The sequence below is a fragment of the Pygoscelis adeliae genome, unplaced genomic scaffold (assembly GCF_000699105.1).
Source record: "Pygoscelis adeliae isolate BGI_AS28 unplaced genomic scaffold, ASM69910v1 Scaffold161, whole genome shotgun sequence".
In the NCBI taxonomy this organism is placed as follows: Eukaryota; Metazoa; Chordata; class Aves; order Sphenisciformes; family Spheniscidae; genus Pygoscelis; species Pygoscelis adeliae.
The window spans coordinates 1191093-1210037 of record NW_008824061.1 but is presented as its reverse complement, the minus strand read 5'-3'; the positions used below and the strand labels follow the sequence as shown (position 1 = coordinate 1210037).

Below are 18945 nucleotides of genomic sequence, written 5' to 3'. Positions count from 1 at the left end.
AATAAAAATCATTAAAAATGGTATATGACCCCTGTCTTAAACTGCTCCATTAGGTTGTATCTGATTTGGAAATGTACCATTCAGAAATAATCTCTTGGAAAATGTGCCCGTCTTTGGGTTTTATGACAATCAAGATGTTATCTGCATAACCTCTTTCTGAAAAGGGATCTCTAGCTTGGTACTTGGCAGAGGTTTCCTGCCTCGCCTGACAGAAAGAGAAGAGTTATTAAGGTTTCTGTACTACAGATTCTCATCTGCCAGTTGCCAATTTTGGGGCCTCATCCTCAGCTGAAGTCAGTCAGGGTAGCTTGGTTAGTCCCGAAAGAGTTAGACACACTGACATCAACGGGGGACATGTCCTTTAGTCTTAGTATCCATTTGTGAATGGATTTTCTTCCTGTCTCTTACTTTCACTCTTCACTCTGCTGACGTGCTCACCTTGATTGCAAACGTACTTCTGGATCAGAGATCTCTCTTTTATAAAATTGTCTATATTTAAGGGGGATAAAACTATTAGGGTCATCTGCTTCATCATCTCATTTTCAAGGTGAACATACTAGTTTGTATTCCAATATGTTCAAAGTTCATGGTATTTGCGTCCTACCTACATCACAATCCCAAGTGTCATATTCATCGTTTAAAAACAGATCTTTGTAGCACGATTTAAACCAATATCTTTACTTTTGAATCCTAAAACTCAAGTGTTTTTCTGCCTGACTCCAGAACTGCAACTTGGTGGATGGCTTCTATGAGCGATACCCCCAAGGGCCCAGGCTTGTCATCGGCATTGTCCGCAGTGCGTATAAAGGGAATTACACTTGTATTGTGACATTCAAGGACCACGGAAGAACATATAATCTCACCAGAACCATAAAGATGAAGGTGGTGGGTAAGAATTACTTTAAAATGTATAAAATGCAGGTGGATAACTGCAGAAGTGGTGAAAACAGATCCTGTGACAGACTCTTCTAGCTATTTGTGGTTGTGCTCAGTCTGCATTACCCAACTGACCTGGTATATTTTTGCTTGCTGGGGTCAGCCTCGTTTGACTGCCCAGGACATGTTGCACTGGAGGTCCTACCCACCACCATCTCAAATGCCCCAAACAACACAGAGGGTGATCAGGCTTAGGCTGGTGAGGTACAGCCTGTGAGATGGCCAGGGATACCCTCTGCTGGCATGTGAATGCATAACCCTGGCACTCTTGCTCATTTTTGTCTCCAGTGCCCTTTGCTCATCGTTGTTTGTGGGATTGTCCCAGTATAGACAACTTGCCTCAGTCTTCTTGCAATCTCAGCGCCTTGTGTGCTGAGGTTGAGGTTGTTAATCGTCTAGGCAGGGCTCCAGTTACCCAGCCCAGTGCTTGGACACGTCCGTCCCAGGCACAGCCTATCTGCCAGGGAATTGTAGACAGAGCTTAAAAACCTAGTGAACAGTAGAGCACATGCTGAGTCCCATGGCAACTCCTGCTTTAACAGCTGAATTAAATACTTGTGACAGGAAATGATGTTTGTATTTTGTTTTTTAGAAGCAGCAATAAAAAGAAACTGGTAGACGTTGTGCCTTGTGGGAGATGTTGAGTGGGAGATGAGAGGGGTATGGAGCTCTTCTGATATGAGAGGCCCAAAAACTTGTATCTAGACTTACCTAAACTTTGGAGGAGCCTCAAAATCTGGGTCTGGCCCTGAGTTTGGGGACTGGGATTAGATTTCTCTTTGCATGGAACTCTGCAGTAGGATTGTATCACAAGTTAGATTGGGGCACGTGCAGCAGGACGCGAGGGCATCGTGAGCAAGGCTGCAAGGACCCCAGGTTCTCATGAAGTCTGGGTCCCCGTGGGGGGCTCTGTTCTCTCCTGCAGGATCTCCAAACAAGGCCTTGCCACCACAATTCACCTCTCCAAATGAGAACGTTGTCTACGAACTGGAAGCAGGTAAATTGCAACACTTGCTGTCTCTGTCCTGGCAGCCTGCATGCTGGGATGGGGAGACCCAGCCAGGCACAGAAGCTCTACCCTTCCACTGCATCCCCAGAGCACATGAGCTGCTGCAGGTTGCCTGGCAGACAGCATAGGGTGCCAGTTCTCGATGCCAGAATAGGCGAGCAGAGCTTTAAAAGTTTATTTTTGCAAGCACAAATATAGATAGATATTCAGGCATGGAGATGCAGGACTGCAGCTGCAGAAGCAGATGAAACAGGGACCCTCAGCTGCTTAGAGAAATTCCTGTAGGACCTTGTCTCAGCCCTGTCCCTTGGCTGTGGTTTGCTCCAACCCTCCCTCATACAGCCCCTCAGTGGCTTCAGCCTTCTGGTCACTTCTTGCTCATCTCCTCTCCCTTTTTGGCTGATTACTTCCTAATTAATGACAGCTCTCCTTTTGCTGGCCTCACAGCATTGTGTAACAGGGTACCACAATCTTTCCCTCACCCCTCTGTTTAGACTGATAGCTCTTTGGAGCAATTCCCTGTATTGAGTGGATCATGTCTCATTACATCGCTGTAATAAGTGTGGTGCCAATGATGATGATTAGCAGCAGAGTCTTCACTTTAAAGCACAGCTTTTTTGGCTCAGAAGGTCAGACTTCTTCCATAGTCACTCTACAAGATAAAATCACTTATGAGCTGATCACAAAGATATTCACACTCCCAAGCTGATCTTGAGGGGAAGTTAAACGTCTAAATAAGTGTTTCCACACCAAAATGCTTTTGTGGAGCTGGATCCTTTGCTTTATAGCATCTGTTCCCTGTGCAGAGGGGATGATTAACACTGCCTGGCTTTCCAAGGAAGTGGTTGGCATGGAGCATCTCCCTTTGGGTGGGTCACTTGGTGCAGTCAAGGAATTTGTAACACATTTGAGAAGGCAGGATATTTTTTCCTATTTATTTTTATGTCATAAATCAACATGTCTGGGGTGTTAAACAGTTATCAGATGTCTGAAGGCAGATGCTGGCCTCATTCCCTCCTGAAGGGAGGCAGAACTCAGGCTGGTAGGATCACTGGAAAGCACAAAAGTCAGGGTGATGCTGTTCCTGCTTTGCAATACCTCACCGTGGCCCTTTCTTCCCAGGAAATGACCTTGTTCTGTCCTGTGAGGTCTTCTTCACCTTCCTGAAGGACTCCCGGACTGAGGTGTGGTGGACAATAGATGGGAAAAACACAGATGACATCATGGACCCCAAGATAAAAGTCACACAAAGGTAACATAATAATGTGAACCTTAATTTGTATCTAACCTTCTCTTGGGTCCTGCAGAGGGGGGTGGGTACAGACATGCGACAGTCCCTCACTTCCCTGTTAATCAGAAACTCCTGTGTCTGCACCATGCCGTGATGAGCACTAGGAGCTCCAGGGAGGAGGCCTCCAGACCGGGACAGTGTCTCCTCTTACAGAAGGATTTGCGGGAACTTTGTTTACCAGCTCACGTTTTCATTTGTTCAGGTCCTGGTAGCGGTGCCAGCAGCTGGTGCTATTGTGGGACTTCTAAAACAGGGGCAGACACAATTTTATTTAGAGGAATGTTCCCAAATAGCATAAGTGATAAAAAATGTTTCAAAAAACAGAGGCTGAAAGCAAAAATGTAGTTTTATACATAGTATTGATTAGGAGGAATAGAGATTCAGTTACATGAAGAACCCAAAAGAGGTTGAGAGTCCCATTTGCTGGATGCTGAATTACATATGGAAGGCAGTCACTGCCCCAATTGGTTTGCAAACCTACGTAGAAAAAGGAAAGGCAAAAGGAAATACTATTACCCCATTTTGCAGATGATCAGTTTGGGCAGAGAGAGACAAAGTGACTCATCCAGGATTGCACAGGGAATGTGACGTGGGCTCTGAATCCTGAGTTCATGAGATCTTGTTGCTTTGTAGGCAAGAACTTCCTTTATCTCTAAAATGCAATGTGACACAGCTGCAATGAGAAAATTATGAGTGACAAAATAAATATTAAGGAAAATCAGATAAAGGAACAGCTGCAGCTGTATTAAAATCTGAAGTGTGTATCGATTTTATAAATATCAGTTTAGGTGTTTTGGCTTTTTTAAAGAAAGAGCTGGGTTATATCAGGGAAAGGAGTATTTGTCACTAAGAACTTGCTGCAGTTTCACATATATAATGCTCTAGTTTTTCTCTTACAGTGAAATTACTAGAGATTTTGAAGACAAAACTGTCATAAGGACTCTAACAGTTGCAAAAGCCACACCAGAAGACTTGAAACGGAATTATACTTGCTATGCCAGAAACGCCAAAGGCGAGGACCATAGCCAGGCCATAGTGCGCATGAAAGGTAAAATACTTGCAGAGCATGGGTGTGAAATGAGGCATGCTCAGAGAGGGCTGTCGGTCCTGCCTTGACCCTTGCCCTGCAAAACGGTAGGGGAACGAATAATTCCATCGGGCCTTTTTCCCCAGCACACGCTGTTCTGTATATACTGCTGTATTATTGCTGTCATACTGCACCACTTCTTGGAGGCAGGGAGCAAAGGACGCATGTCACACATACCCTACCATGGTCAAGTGTCTGGGGGGAGAGAGGGGTGGATAGACCTGTTGTTCTCATCCCATCCATGTACCACAACTGAAGCAGACCTGAGGGGACAGGCTGCTCGAAATGATTTCAGATTTCTTGATTGCGTGAGGGTTTTGCGTGACACAACAGCTACCAGTTGGCATCCTCCAGAAGGCGGACTGCACTCGCTGACATTGCTCAGGAAGTGAGACAGTCTAACCACGATGCTCTGTGGTTTTACTCCTTGCTGTGATGATGCTCCAGTCTAGATACAGCCATCTCGGCATGGATGGTGTGGACTGATCCAGCTCTGTTCAGTGTGGGTTTTTTCCTACCTCTTTCTTTCATCACAGATTTTGTTCCTGTTTCCCAGACCCACCACTCGGTAATAGGAACTGAGCCTTCAGTATAGATATGTGAGGTTTCCTGATTAAGGTGGATATTTCCACCTCCTTATTAACCTCATCTAGAGCTTCAACACCTGCTTGCTGTAGGTTGGACCTCCCCTCTCCCATAAGGGATGCTGCCCTGTCTTGTGTAGCTCATGCCAGACACCTTCTTTCCCCGACTCTGCCCTATTAGCATGGGAAGGCTCACAGGGCTCTTTACTGGAAGAGCTCTTTCTCTTCCTTCTTGGTACTTGTCCTCCTTCCTTTTTAGTCCCATTCCTTTAAGACAAACCTTTTCTGGATTGTTAGGAGGAAACAATAGACCAAACACACAACTGAGGCTGAAACCATCTGCCAGTGTGTTCATCCTACATACATAATTCTTCTGGGAAGATAATGTTTGTACATGTAGCAGAAATGAATCTAAAATCTTCAGATTCTGTCCTATACAGCAGTGCCTAATTCTAGTGGACTGATCTGTACTAGCCTCTCTCTTCCTCCCCTGTCTGCTCCTGGGCAGTTGAGTGGGTTTGCTCTGAGCACAGACCTGGTTACTCACTGCCCCTCCTTTCTGCTCTGTTCCACAGCAAAATCCAAGAACCATCCCTGACCACTGCTGGCAGAGTAACCTTAAGCTAAGGTCACTGCAGACCATTCCACTGCGCATACGAACATCAAGCATGCCAGAACCTAACCCCTCAGCACTTGTCATCCAGTTTTTAGCAAGTAGCTATATATGTTGGCTCCAACTCTTTCATTACATTAGGTTATATACGTTTCCTGCTTTTTCTGGATGATTTCCCTCTCCTTCTCATATACTTCTGCTGCTCATCACCTAATGAAAGTTGTTAAATTCCTTCCATCTTCTTTTTTGTAATTCAGTTTCTAATAAAACTTACTAAATCCTGGAATATGGTGATGTTTTCACTCACTGCTGTTCTTTTATCATGCAGTGTGCATGTCAGCTGCCACTTGAATCGCCATAAAAACGGAGTTGCCCAGAGATACAGTTAGAAGAGTTATTTTCTGTCCTTAATACAAAGCAGCAGCAGTGGTGTGACAGACACTGTATGAGTTGGAGGGGGGCCTGTGATATTCTGGCTTGATGTCCACAGGTTGTCCTATTTGTTTGCAAGCATTTCAACTGTTCTATAATGAACTCTGATTCTTCTTTCCTGGTAGAAAACAATCAGGCCATGGCTAGTTGTATCCTTGCTGTCAGTCTGGGACAAGCCACAAGAACTCTGTGTATTTGATGGGGAGGGAAAATGGTTGCCATTGCCTTTATTTTGCTGCAGGTGAGCTTTGACTGGCTCTCCTAGAAGTAAGTGCTGTTGTGTTGCCCCAAGAGTTTGCATATGCTGCTGAGAAGGTCACGTTCATGAGCTGGCTTTGGACTGTGCAGGTGGTTTCCATCAACAGGTCATTCTAACATCTGGCTGCTCCCAGGGTCTTGCTCAGAGACAGAAGTCCAGCCTGTGCTTTGACTTGCTCTGCCAGCCCAACCAGACCTAGTAATCCAGAATGGGGACTCCAGGGTGGCCAGCCATCACGTGTCCTGCCAGAAAAGCCTTGGCTTGGCCACCTTCCTCTGAAGGGCCAGCTTGGCTCTTGGCTGGTCCTCTGTGGTGTTTGGCTGCATGTGACACAAGCTTGTTCCTGCTTAGCTGACAAAGGCCCAACCTGTTCTGTAAACCAGACCCCCTCTTTCTTTTCAAACCCAGTTGTAGCACCGAAGTACACCGTGGAGCTGGCCTGTGGACTGGGGGCAACCATCCTGCTCGTTGTGGTGCTGATAGTCGTCTATCATGTTTATTGGCTTGAAATGGTCCTCTTCTATCGGGCTCATTTTGGAACAGATGAAACCATTCTAGGTAAGGAGTTAAAGGGCTTATATTTATTTCGTCATGCTACAGACCAGACCCTTTGTTTTCATATAGGAATTTTCATATAAGCTATTTTTAACCCTCTTCACAGCATAATGACATTTTGACCTTCCTTTTCTGTACCTGCATTCAGTTGTGTGGGTCACTTTAGAGAAAGAGGAGTCAGGCTTGGGTCAGGGGAAAGAAGAGAGAAGTCCTCTGTATTCTCTGCAGAGGTGAAACATGGATGTGTCAGTCTCCCTGGGGGACTACTTTGCCGATGGCTAGCTGTTTCATCTGATCTAGATGGTCAAGATAAGTCACCAAGTTTCAGTAAGTCCCTGGTTTCTCTGGTGACTATGTAAGGATTCACAAATCCAGGGTAATTTGCTTTAAAATGTGGGAAGGCATCCAAAAGGATGGATCTGGAAATCACCCTTCTGTCCTCAGTTCTTCCACAGCTTGCCTGTGCTACTGGGAGTTCATCTCTTGGGATTCTGAGCTGAGATCTCTTCCTCTGTAGGATGAGGAGGGTGTTCAAGCCCTCACAGCTTGTGGTGTGAACCTGCCAAGGGGGTGCGGCGGCTCTTGGAGGGTGTAGGCAGGGTGCAAGTCTCTGTCTAGTGGGACTGCTCATGTGGATAGAAGGCAATGAGAGGAAGCGATGTCAGAGGTGTCAAAAGACAAAAGGACCCTGGACAGAATGGGTTGGTCATCTTGCTGCGGTCTCATGCCTTCAGCGACCCAGCAGTGTCTGGGTACCTGCACATTCAGGCTGGGTAGTCAAAGAGGCAGCACTGCTGTCTTGTAACTATGGAAATCGATGTGTCTTAACCTGTGGTGCCGGGGCTCAAAGCAAGCCTTCGTAGCGGCTTTTCCCGTGAAGCAAGTCAAAGGCTCAGCATGTGCAGTATAACAAGCGTCTCTTCTGCCGTTTGTGTTTCTCTGCGCTCCCAATGCTCAGACGGGAAGGAGTATGATGTGTACGTGTCCTACGCACGCAATGCGGAGGAGGAGGAATTTGTGCTGCTGACACTGCGGGGAGTCTTGGAGAATGAGTTTGGGTACAAGCTGTGTATCTTCGACAGAGACAGCCTCCCTGGGGGAAGTGAGTATTTCACAGGGGGCTGTGCTCCCTGTGCATCCTCTCTTTATTGTTCTTTGAGGTACTGATAATTGATAGGAACTGGCCTATCCAGATTAACTTTATCCTTTGTTTTTTTCCCCATCTCCATTAATGATCTCTTGTTGGTATCTTCTAATGTTTTTGCTTCATGTGACAATGTCGCAGATGCTCCAGGCCACCAAAAAGGCTGCGGTGGGCAAGTGGTGGTTGTTGGTCGCTTCAGTTGCTCTCAGGAGTGATGTGCAGGAGCGATCGATCTATTAGCATGAGGGAACTGGACCACTGACCTTCATGCAAACCCTCTGAGCTGCCTTAAAAAAAGGGGATAAAGTCAAGGCTAGAAAGAAAAGAGGCAGAGGGAGTGCGATACGGGACCAGACTGGTAGCTCACAGAGGGTAATGGTGAGTGCCTGTAAAAACCTGGAGTGTCTGCCTCAGGGAGGTGTGGAGAGCACCATGCCAACATCAGTGAGAAGATAACATGCCCTCCCAGAAGGCCTCCCACTTACCCTCATTAATTAGAGAGTCTGTGTCTAACATGGCATACAGTTAAGTTGCTATGATTAAGAGTACTTTGTTGCAGGTAGTGAGACTCATCTCTTCAATAAAATGTAGATTTTTTTTTTTTTCACTGTTTCAAGCTAAATCATACAAGGTTCTGGACACGGCATCTGCTGGAAGAGTGCAGGGAATCACCAAGAAGGGAGGTTTGTGGAACTCTCCAGATAGCATACAGTCACACAGGTGCCACAGCAAAGGCACAGATCCAGCCAACGCTCTCAGTTTCCAGTGTCCTGGAGGCTCAGCTGGCTGTAGGATCCCTGATGCCTCCTAAAAGTTCAAAGCCTGAACTTTTGCCAGTGCAGACGTTCCTGCTTTGAATTCAGGGGCTTTAGGTCAGGACCCCACTGATGACAGAACCTGTGCTGATAAAGTCTATTGGGGTCTCTTTTGGATAGGGCAGGAGGGCCTGATGGAGTCCCAGCCCAGCTGGTGTGACAGAGGGAGCAGAATCAGTCTGGGATCTTTTATCTTTATCTCCTAGATCATTGCCAGGACACAGCATCTCTAAGTTTAAGGGCAGATAAAAAAGTGTGCCTCGGGACAGGGAGGCAGCTGCAATCCTGATGCTGTTCCTTCTAGAGAGAGCCTGAATGATGTGGCCGGGCACCCACCAGGCTCTAACTGCTTGATGCCAGTGCCACGCTCAGAGCAGGTTTGCTCTGAGCTGTTCTCACCTGTTGTTCCTCAAGACGTACATCTCCCTCCCGTTCCCTCTGCCGCCTCTCGACATCCTTCCCCTTTCCCTTTGGAAGGTCTCATTTTCTTCCCAGTGCAGCTCTCCTGGGTTCCCTGCCCTTCACCTTCACGCCCAGAGCACTCCTATCCCTGCTCACCGTGGCAGTCACTGCCAGCCTCAATCCAGCGCCAGCCCTCCGGTGCACTGCTGGTGTGGCTCGTCATTGCACCGCCGTTTGCAACACTGCTGCGGCTTCCCTGTTGCTTCTTAGCTGGGATTTGACTAATCTCCTTCTTGGGGAAGCACGTGGGCCAGGAAATAGCTTTTGGCAGCTGGTGTCATGCCTCCAGAGTGTGCATCTGTGCCATGGGTAAAGAGTTATATTGTCCTTGATGAAGAAACAGTGGGAGATGGATTGATTATCCTGCAAGTTTCCTGACAGGAACTAACCAAATGTGCTTGACAGCTAAATGAAGTTGCCTGTCAGCGATATTTTGTTCTCCATTGTATTTTCTGACCAGTCAAGAGCATTCCCTTGTCAATGAAGTGTTGGAGATCCTGCAGCAGAGAGTGCAAGCATCAAGATTCACACTTAAAAGGAATTTTCACATTAATTACAGAAAGGTGCCTAAGAACAGTCTACCTGCAGATGTTAGAAAATCAAAGAGGATCCACAGTTACTATGACACGTCTCCACCACAAAGGGTGTCACTTTTGGGACACTTCATTAAAAGTCCTCAGAGCAGTTTACTTGTCACTTCTAGGAACACTCAAATCTGCTTTCATCGATGACAGCAACAGGAACAGCTGGATGCGTAGCAGGAGTTAGGATGGTAGTATTTCCAAAGCAAATTAACCCATGAGGATACTCAGGGAGGGTGTAGATACTTATTGTGTGTGTTTGGTGTGGGGAAACTGAGGCAAGAGGAGTGAAGGGATTACCCAGAGTCATTCTGGACATCTGCCGGAGGAGGATGTAAGTGTAGGCATTCGGGCTTCCCGACGCCTCTTCAGGCTGAGTCTTTTCCTTGACGTCATGTCTTGTCCAGCTGGCAATTTTCCTGCTTTGTTCCAGAGAGCCTCTTTTTCCACTCTCACTAGAAGGAAGCTAAACCTGAGCCTACCAGAGCAGTCCTCTTGGCCACATGGCATCCTCATAGCATTGGGTGGTGTCACTGCCACGTAGTACAGTGCCTTTTAGATGTAGCTGCCTCAGGCATCTCTGCGTAGCATGGGAAGGAGGAAACACATCTGTAGGCAGCCTGGGGCTGGGACTAGAAGATGTCATTGTTTGGGGCAGTGGGTACCAGCCATGGTGGAGGAGGCCCTACCTGGAATCACTTGCAGGATTGAGAAGCACCAGTATAGTCTCTAGAGAGGGCCTCCAAGAGATTTTATTGTCCCCTTCAAGAGACACCTGGTGTCATAATAGCAGCTCAGCAGCGTGTTCTTGGCCATCACTAACCACCTCAATGTTTCTTTCTCCCAGTTGTCACAGACGAAACCCTGAGCTTCATCCAGAAAAGCCGACGTCTGCTTGTTGTCCTGAGCCCCAACTACGTCTTGCAGGGGACACAGGCCCTGCTGGAGCTCAAGGCTGGTCTAGAGAATATGGCCTCCAAGGGCAACATCAAAGTCATTCTAGTGCAGTACAAAGCCATCAAGAAGAGCAAAGTGAAGGAGCTGAAGCAGGCTAAGGCGGCCTTGACTGTCATTAAATGGAAAGGCGAGAAATCCAAGTTCCCAAAGGGCAGGTTCTGGAAGCAGCTGCAGGTGGAAATGCCAGTGAAAAAAATTAGCAGGAGTTTAAGCCTTGATGGGCTCATACGTATCCCTGAAAAATGTTTGACACCATCAGAAAACAAAACAAAACAAACCCCCAAAATCCACAAGTTAGGCCAGGGAGTGGGAAGGAACTCAGGGTTTTTGCCATGAAGGGCTGCGTCCCAAGCATTTCGGAGGACAGTCATGCCTCCCTACAGCTTTTCTACTGCTCTGGCAGTAGAGAGACCAAAGATGCATACACCTCCTCTCTGCAAATGCACGTCCTTGTCATCAACCACACAAGCCCTGGGCTCAAGGTCTAAATTTGGGCTATCCAGGTGGGATGCAGCCAGCACCTTGTGATAGCATGGTATTTGTATAGGCCAGTACTCCTAGATCCAGTTTCTATGGGACCTTCATTAGCACCCAGGACAGAGCTCCTTTCCTCTCCTAAGCGGCTGTACTCCTTCCTGGTCATCGGTGGCTGGGGAACAGTTTGAAAGGTGGCTCCAGTATAGAGCCTTTCATACATGTCCCAGTTATATAGTCCTGATCACCTTGGGATCACAGATTTCTGCTTCAGCAGGGGCCCCGTAGACTCTTGAGGCTCCTCATCTTTGCTCCCCACATTTCTGTAGGAGCACGTGCATTCAGATAATTTGGCAATGTGAAATGGCTGTTACAAAAGCATTTAAAAAAAAAAAAAAGCTCTGCCAGGTGATATTTGTATTGTAGCATTTCTACTAATAAGTGGTCAGTCTCTGGGACTCTGCAGTCTACCGAGTACCCCGGATCCTTAGGGCTGTAATGCTCGCAATCCAGAGGAAACCTCTCAGTACAGATCATGGAGCATGTCTGAGAGATGCTTCTTTGTAGAGTAAACTCAGGGACTTCACAAGCACTGCAAGGAACCCCGATTTACTACTGAACCCGCCTACTGTCTCTGCTGCTGGCTGGGGGAAGGCGTCATGCAAGGTGCTGCCGAGGCCCCTGGGATGACACTGGATATATGTTCAACTCCCCAGGAGATCCTACAAACTTATTTGAACTTAATAAAAACTACTAGCTTTGTCCAGCTGGGTAAGACTACGAGGAAAGGCTGAGAGGGTTGGGGTTGTTCAGCCTGGAGAAGAGAAAGCTCTGGGAAGACCTTATTGTGGCCTTTCAATACTTGATGGGGGCTTATAAGAAAGATGGGGACAGACTTTTTAGCAGGGCCTGTTGCGACAGGACAAGGGGTAATGGTTTTAAACTAAAAGAGGGTAGATTTAGACTAGATTTAAAGAAGAAATTTTTTACACTGAGGGTGGTGGAACACTGGCAGGGGTTGCCCAGAGAGGTGATGGGTGCCCCATCCCTGGAAACGCTCAAGGTCAGGTTGGACGGGGCTCTGAGCAACCTGGTCTAGTTGAAGATGCCCCTGCCCACGGCAGGGGGGTTGGACTAGATGACCTTTAGAGGTCCCTTCCAACCCAAACCATTCTGTGATTCAATGAAGACTCAGTGTTCTCTGCCTGGGTACGAACAATCTCACCATTCAGGGCTCAGGTTTAAACTAGCCTTGGCTTTACAAAGCAAGTCTCCACCCATCTTGTTTCCAGCCCAGAGCTGCAGAACAGAGGATGTATCGCAGTTTCTGCAACCTTTGCACAAAATGGAAATATAAAAAACCACTGAGCACCGGTCCTTGCTTCAGTGGGAGGCAGCAGGCATAGGAGAGGACCTGGTGAGTTAAGCCCTGGCAGACAGGCTTTTCAGACCGAGGAGGTGAGTGTCCCTTCCCTTGTAGGACAGACCAAAGCACAGCGGGACCCTGGCATTAGCTGGTACTGTTTTCACAATGTTTTCACGTAAAACTACAAGCTCTGGGGGTATCTCCATACTCCTGTAGCTCCTAATGCAAGGGCCTGCCCACTTAATTGTGGAATTCAGTATTACGCATACTAAGTGCGTGCTTATTTTTTGTCAATAACGGTTGCTCCTGAGTCACCTCTGACTCATGCTTTTGCTTTGTTGGTGTCTAGTGGCTGAAGCATAGCCATTCATAATGGCGTTAAAAAAGCACTACAATTTGGAATCTATGCACTATTGAGGGGGGCCAGAGAGGTCCAGAGGGAGCGGTGTGGAAGGAATAGTGCTGGAGCAGGCTCCGCTCCCCCGGGAGCTTTAGCACTGGCTTTGCTGGGAGGTGTCAGGCTGGGGTAAACCCCAGTCCCAGCTGTAATGCAGATCTGTAAAGCACCTCAAATACGCCTGCCATTTCATCCTGTGCCACGTGTGGTTTCCATTATGGGACTTTGTCACAGCATCTGTCTAGTTCAGTTGATTCATTTGAGTTTCTGTTCTCTAACCTAACATTTATCAATATGCAGCTCATACAAAGTTCCTCATTGTTATTTCATGGGGAAACAGCATGGCGCAAATTGGAAAAAATATCTTCTCCTCCCCATGCCACTTGATGTTGTACAGCTGTTCCAGAGTTTTCCCTTCTCTTTTCTGTATGTTTTTGCCTTTGTGTTATTTGGTCTGTGAAGTGTCAGTGTTATTTTATTTTGCTTTTCAATAAAACATTTTCACTTTTGCATTTCAGTCCTTGTGCATTTCTCATAAGTATCATTTTCCTCCCCGTTACGTCTGCGAAAGGCCATTAAAGACAGATGACTGTGCATAGTCCAAGCACCACAATCATTTGGGGACACCTCCTTAGAGGGGGGCATTTTCCTAGCTGTTTCATGGTGTGCCTGCAGAGATCCTGAGGCACCACTACCGCTACCAGGGCCATGCAAGCAGAAACACAGTGACATGCAGCATTCAGATGTCAACCAGCAGCGGACATGCACGCACAGAAAGTCTCTGACCTGAAGATTGCTCACTCAGCAATCATAAGGTAGAAAGATGGGAAAGAAACACCATCCCTTTGCTTGAGAGACCAAGCCAGAGTGTTGAACAGAAATTTTGGAAATCTGCCCTAACCACAGAACTCAAACTCACTCTTAGGCTGCTTTGCCCATCACCTCCTAGGTAGTTGGCTAGAAAATGTTCGTTCAGCTTCATATTTTCTCATCCAAGCCACTTTCTTGGCTTTTTCCCTTGTTTGTATGCTAGCAGGTAAGTTGAGAGAGAGCCTAGCACTTCCAAACCATTAGCAAAATGAATACTTTGGACAATCTATGGATTTGGGGTCTATGGGATATGGGTATGGGATGTGTGACCCCCCCAGCTTTTATTGGGCTGGGATGAATTGTGGCTCTTCTACTCCTCTGTTATATCTCTGGGGTGCATTAGGGGAGACACAAGTAACCAACAAAAATACGCAGTGACCTTTGTAACTATGTAGTAAAGATGGAAGTTTTTTAGTATGAAGCAGATATCCAAGAGTATCAAATTTTCAGCTCTGTTGGTACCCAAACCCCTGCAGCATTATTGCTGCCTGTCCCATCCTGTGCTGTTGGTGTCACTGGGAGGAACTATCCTGCCTGCACACTCTGAAGCAGCCACTCAGGATTTTTTGTGAGCTGGGATTACATTGTAAACTGAACATCCCAAGGTATCCTGGTCAGCCAAGTCTAAATGCATCCCCTTCTCAGAAATAAAAATCTATCTTTGGGAATTTGAGCATTTTCCCTGCCAAAAAAATGTTGAGTCTCAAAAAGTGTTGCAAATGCAAAATTGATAAAAGAAAACCATCACTGTCAGCTCAATCAAAACATTTCACTTCAGTGGTGTTGGAATCATTCACATTAATTGAACCTGTGCTTTTTGAGCAGGCAGGTAGAATAGGTGACCTCCCAGGGGCTGCTCCTGCCCACATCTCACTGTGATTCTGTGATTCCTGTTTCAAAAAGAAAGACCTTTCAAACCAACAAAGGAGCTTTTTCTTTCACAAAATGCTGAAGCTTGGCTGATTTCAAAATAGATCTCAATCAGTTATAGAAAGGTTTGAATGAGGTCTGGACTCAGTAAATTGGGAGATTGCTGCCAATTCTTTGTGCCTTTTAAATAGGGTGGTAAGAACGTTTCAGGGCGTTAAGTGACAATTCTGACAGAACTGACTTTAGCATCTACTTTTGGTTTCGATGAATCAGTGTTTTCCTGTGTGTGTCAGGGGTAAAATCCCCCCAAAGCTTGTATACAAGAAAAAAACACTGCACAAATAGTTTGATTTAAATTCCAGTATTATGTTAAAGAACCAAATAGTGCCTTACTTTCTCCATTAGGATTTTATTTTTCAGTCATTTTTCCTATCCCAAGTTCTTGGTCCCCAAATAATCTAGTGACAATGAGTTTTACAGCTAGTCATATATCTCTGAAAAAAAAAGTATTGCTCTGTACAGTATTAAAATAAGATGCATTCAGGTGCAACACGGTGCACCTTCTGCTGTGAGATAAGGAAGAGACAGCCAAGTGCTGGAAGAATGAGAGGCATTGCCACTGCAGGGAAGGAGCGGTATTTTTGTTTATATAAAGGACCAGTGTTCCACTGGCAGGGAGGGAGGGGAGTCTCCAGACTGAGGATTCAAGGCTTTAGCAGTGCGAAAGGCAATGGAAGCAGCAGGTAGCTCTTCTCCCCAGAGCAGCTTTTTGCAAGATATTCCTACAATGTTTTCCTCAGAGTGTGCAAGAGCTCTTACTCCAGTGCTCCCTGTCCTGCTTGAACATCACCTTGTCCTCAGGCCTGCCCCCCCATCTCGGGCACTAGCACTCAGTCAGTGGGTGGGGTTTTTTTTTAAGTTTTTACAGTTCTGTTAATCAGCTTGGGTTAATTTGCTAAGTGCCACAGCCCTATTAATTCCCATCCTTTCCACTGCTCACCCATTAGCCATGACACCTTCAATATGCTTACTGCATCCCAAGCCATACATAGAAGTCCAAGGACATCCTTCAGGTTTGCTGCTTTTCAACGTTCATAATAAAAGAGATGCTGCCCTTGCCTGGCACCACTCCAGCTAAGCATCTTGCTGAGCTTTACAAACTGCAATTAATCCCAAGAAATGCTTTGAAGGACAATATTTTCACCCCCCATGACAGCTAGGGGAGCTGATGGAGAGGTTTAAGGCTGACATTTCTGCTTTCTAAGTTTGGAGGCTTCCATTTCTAAATGAGAGAGCGTGAGAGGGAGGGAGGTGGGTCTTAGCCTCGGCAGTGCGAGCTGTGGCATGGTGACGTGATTGCTTCACTTTGTTCCCTCCATGCAAAGGGCTACCAGAGCTGTGGACAGGCGGTTCCTGAACAAGACCTGTCCTTTATCAAACGCCTGCACTTCCCTGGGCAGGAGTGATGCCGTGCAGGGCAGAAGTCAGAGTATGGTCCTGGCTTACACTGCCATCCTGGCTTCTCGCTTACCACTTCAGCCTTCTTAAAAACCAACTGCAAAGCAAAAATGCTGCTATTGCTCCCACAGTCCCTGCTGGCAGGAGCGTGGGCAAGTTGAAAGGCACTGGGTTTGCGCCAGGTTTCCCTCTGTGGGAAGCGGGGATCTGTGCAGGTATGCCACCAAACAGCTTCCTTCGGCTTTTCTCTCCTCACTCCCTCCGCCTTGTACACCCCAACTCCTCTGTCCTTGCACTCTTAGATACCACCGAAGCCGTGTTTGACTTCATCCAGAGGAGCCGCAGGATGATCGTGGTCCTGAGTCCCGATTACTTGACAGAGAAGAGCATCAGCCTGCTGGAGTTCAAGCTGGGCATCATGTGCCAGAATGCCATCGCCACCAAGCTCATCGTGGTGGAGTACAGGCCTCTGCAGTGCACCCACCCCAGCATCCTCCAGCTGAAGGAGTCTGTCTCCTTTGTCACTTGGAAGGGGGAGAAGTCCAAGCACTCCGGTTCCCAGTTCTGGAAGGCGCTGCGGCTGGGGCAGCCTGAGCGCCGGCACCGGCTGGAACGAGAGCTGCTCCTCCCAGTCGGACATCAGCCTGGACCCCGTCCAGAGGAGAAGGAGCCGGTTGAAAGGGCAGCCCGACCCACGGGGTGCCATCACAGGGACTTTCGCTCCTGGAGGGACAGCCCCGGCCCCCGAGTCAAAGGCCAAACACCGAGCCAAGCACTTCTTGACGTGCCGGTGTTGTGGGACCTATTGCAGTGGCAGCAGCAGACTCAAGCGCAAGCATCGGGCTGTGGCTGAGCGCAAGTGGGACACTCATCTCTGCAAGCCGGGCTTGGGCAGGCCCACGGTGCAGGGGGTTCAGGGCAGAAGTCGACCCGAGCCCCCGCCGGCACAGGATCCCGCTCTCGCCCTCTGCCATTACAGTGACCTGTCGAACAACAACGACTTCTATGTACTCTAGCCAAGAGGCTGACAGCACCGCAGGTGCTGGGCCGGCAAAAGAAACTCACTGCAGCCTCAGCTAAGATATTTTACGATATCACAGGCTGACGCGGTGTCGTTCACCATCAGTCCCATGCCAGCACAGAGGACTGCAGCAATATCACCAGTGCTGGTGATCTGAGCCAGGGACCTGCAGCCACACACAGAGCAGCGGCTGGGCGCTGCCCGCCTGGGCCCTTCTCCTTAATTTAAATTGCAAAGTGGAGCTGAAAATGTGTTTCTCTGGTGTTGCTTTTCCCCAGCTGTGGTCGTGTTTGCTGCAGGGCTGCTGCTGGGGTCGGGTGCGGGAGGGCAGGTCCCTGGCCAGGGGTCGGGAGGGAGGGAGGGAGGGGTGGGGGAGAAGCGGTGCTCCTGGTGGTAACCTGTGGGGAAGGGGAAGCAAGGCTGCATTTTGCAAAGGATAAAACTTTGGTAATGAGGGCAACGGGAGCCCCCGCCAGTGCAGGAGTGTGCCGTGCAGTACGGTGTGTTATCCACTGTGGTTTAAAAGAACTTGATAAAAAGTTTTAAGACAAGTCCCTTCTCTCCAAATAAAACTGATTTCTTTAACCTGCTGTTGTCACAAGTGCCATGGGAACTGGTAAATGCCAGAGCCTTGTTCACCAAGCAGTACCTGGGGAGGTGGTTTGCCCAAGCTGACTGAGGTCCCCTCCTATTCCCAGTGCTTCCAGTGTGCTCCTGGGCTTGGTCCCTCTCCCAGCTTCCGCATATGATGTATTTGTTCTGTCAGTTGCCTGGCCTTTCGCACAGCAAGACAGAAACCCATTACGAATCCAGGGAAATATGATTTAAAAAATTCTGCGAGTAGTCAATGAGCTCAGGGATAGGAGCAAGACCTAAAACACTCACAGAATACCTCAGGTGCTGAAGCTGAGGGGTCAAAACTCAACCACACTTCATTAAATAACCAAAAGAGCTTTTGAACAGTCTCTCGGGGGCTGCAGTTTCATCAGCCCATTGAGCTGGCTGTCAGCAGTGTTTCCCACTCTTCATCTGCAATGAAAACTTCATTTGCCTCATTCCGCTTTGTATAATGACTCCTCTCCCCACCAAGGAAGGGTGCTAATCCTGGGAGTTGGCTGCCCACCTTCAGCTGATGCACAGACACACCAGACTGGGTAATACGCGGCATTTGTTTTCTTTCCCTGAGACAAAAAAAAGGTCTCCTTCACCACTCTGGTCAGTCTGGTTGCTGCCTCTCAGGTTGGCAAGTAATTATTTTTCTTCTGCCTTGGAAATATGAGCTGAGCCCTCAGGGTACAGGGTCTGTGGCCCCCAGGACAGACCTTTATCTGATGTCCTCACATGCAGCCTTAGTGAAATTGTTGGAGCTATGAGGAAGGAAGGGGCCACATCTTCCCCATTTCAATAGCGCTGAAGCCCGGTTATAATTCACACATCGCTTTCCTTCCCTCAGCAGCCCCTCTTCCCCACTATTGTCCCCACTTTTTCCATCCTTTCCTTCTGAGATCAAGCACAGCTGATGGCTCTCCTGTTACAAGTCTCCGTGAGCTGAATCCTAACAGCCCTGCTGCAACAGACTGAGAAAACAGAAACTGAAACAACTGGTACTGAGTCAATCTAAATAAAATAAGGGCAAAAAAGCCCTACCAGCTTATAGGAATTAGAAATTCAGACTTTAGAGAACTCTCGAGGTGTGGATTTCTCTGTAATTTCAAGCGGACCCATTTTAAATGGCTCAGAAAAGTTTTGTTCATACGTGACCGT

At 47.6% G+C, this 18945-nt stretch overlaps 1 protein-coding gene across 1 annotated transcript in view; it reads left to right on the top strand.

Moving 5' to 3' along the window:
• The window catches only part of IL1RAP (interleukin 1 receptor accessory protein), a 31922-nt gene extending 14746 nt beyond the window's left edge, over positions 1-17176 (top strand). The window contains 8 exon segments of the mRNA XM_009334093.1: positions 724-889; positions 1862-1933; positions 3068-3197; positions 4136-4284; positions 6620-6769; positions 7725-7868; positions 16463-16745; positions 16747-17176. Coding sequence (XP_009332368.1) covers positions 724-889; positions 1862-1933; positions 3068-3197; positions 4136-4284; positions 6620-6769; positions 7725-7868; positions 16463-16745; positions 16747-17176 — 1524 coding nt within the window.
• The last annotated feature ends 1769 nt before the right edge of the window (positions 17177-18945 follow it).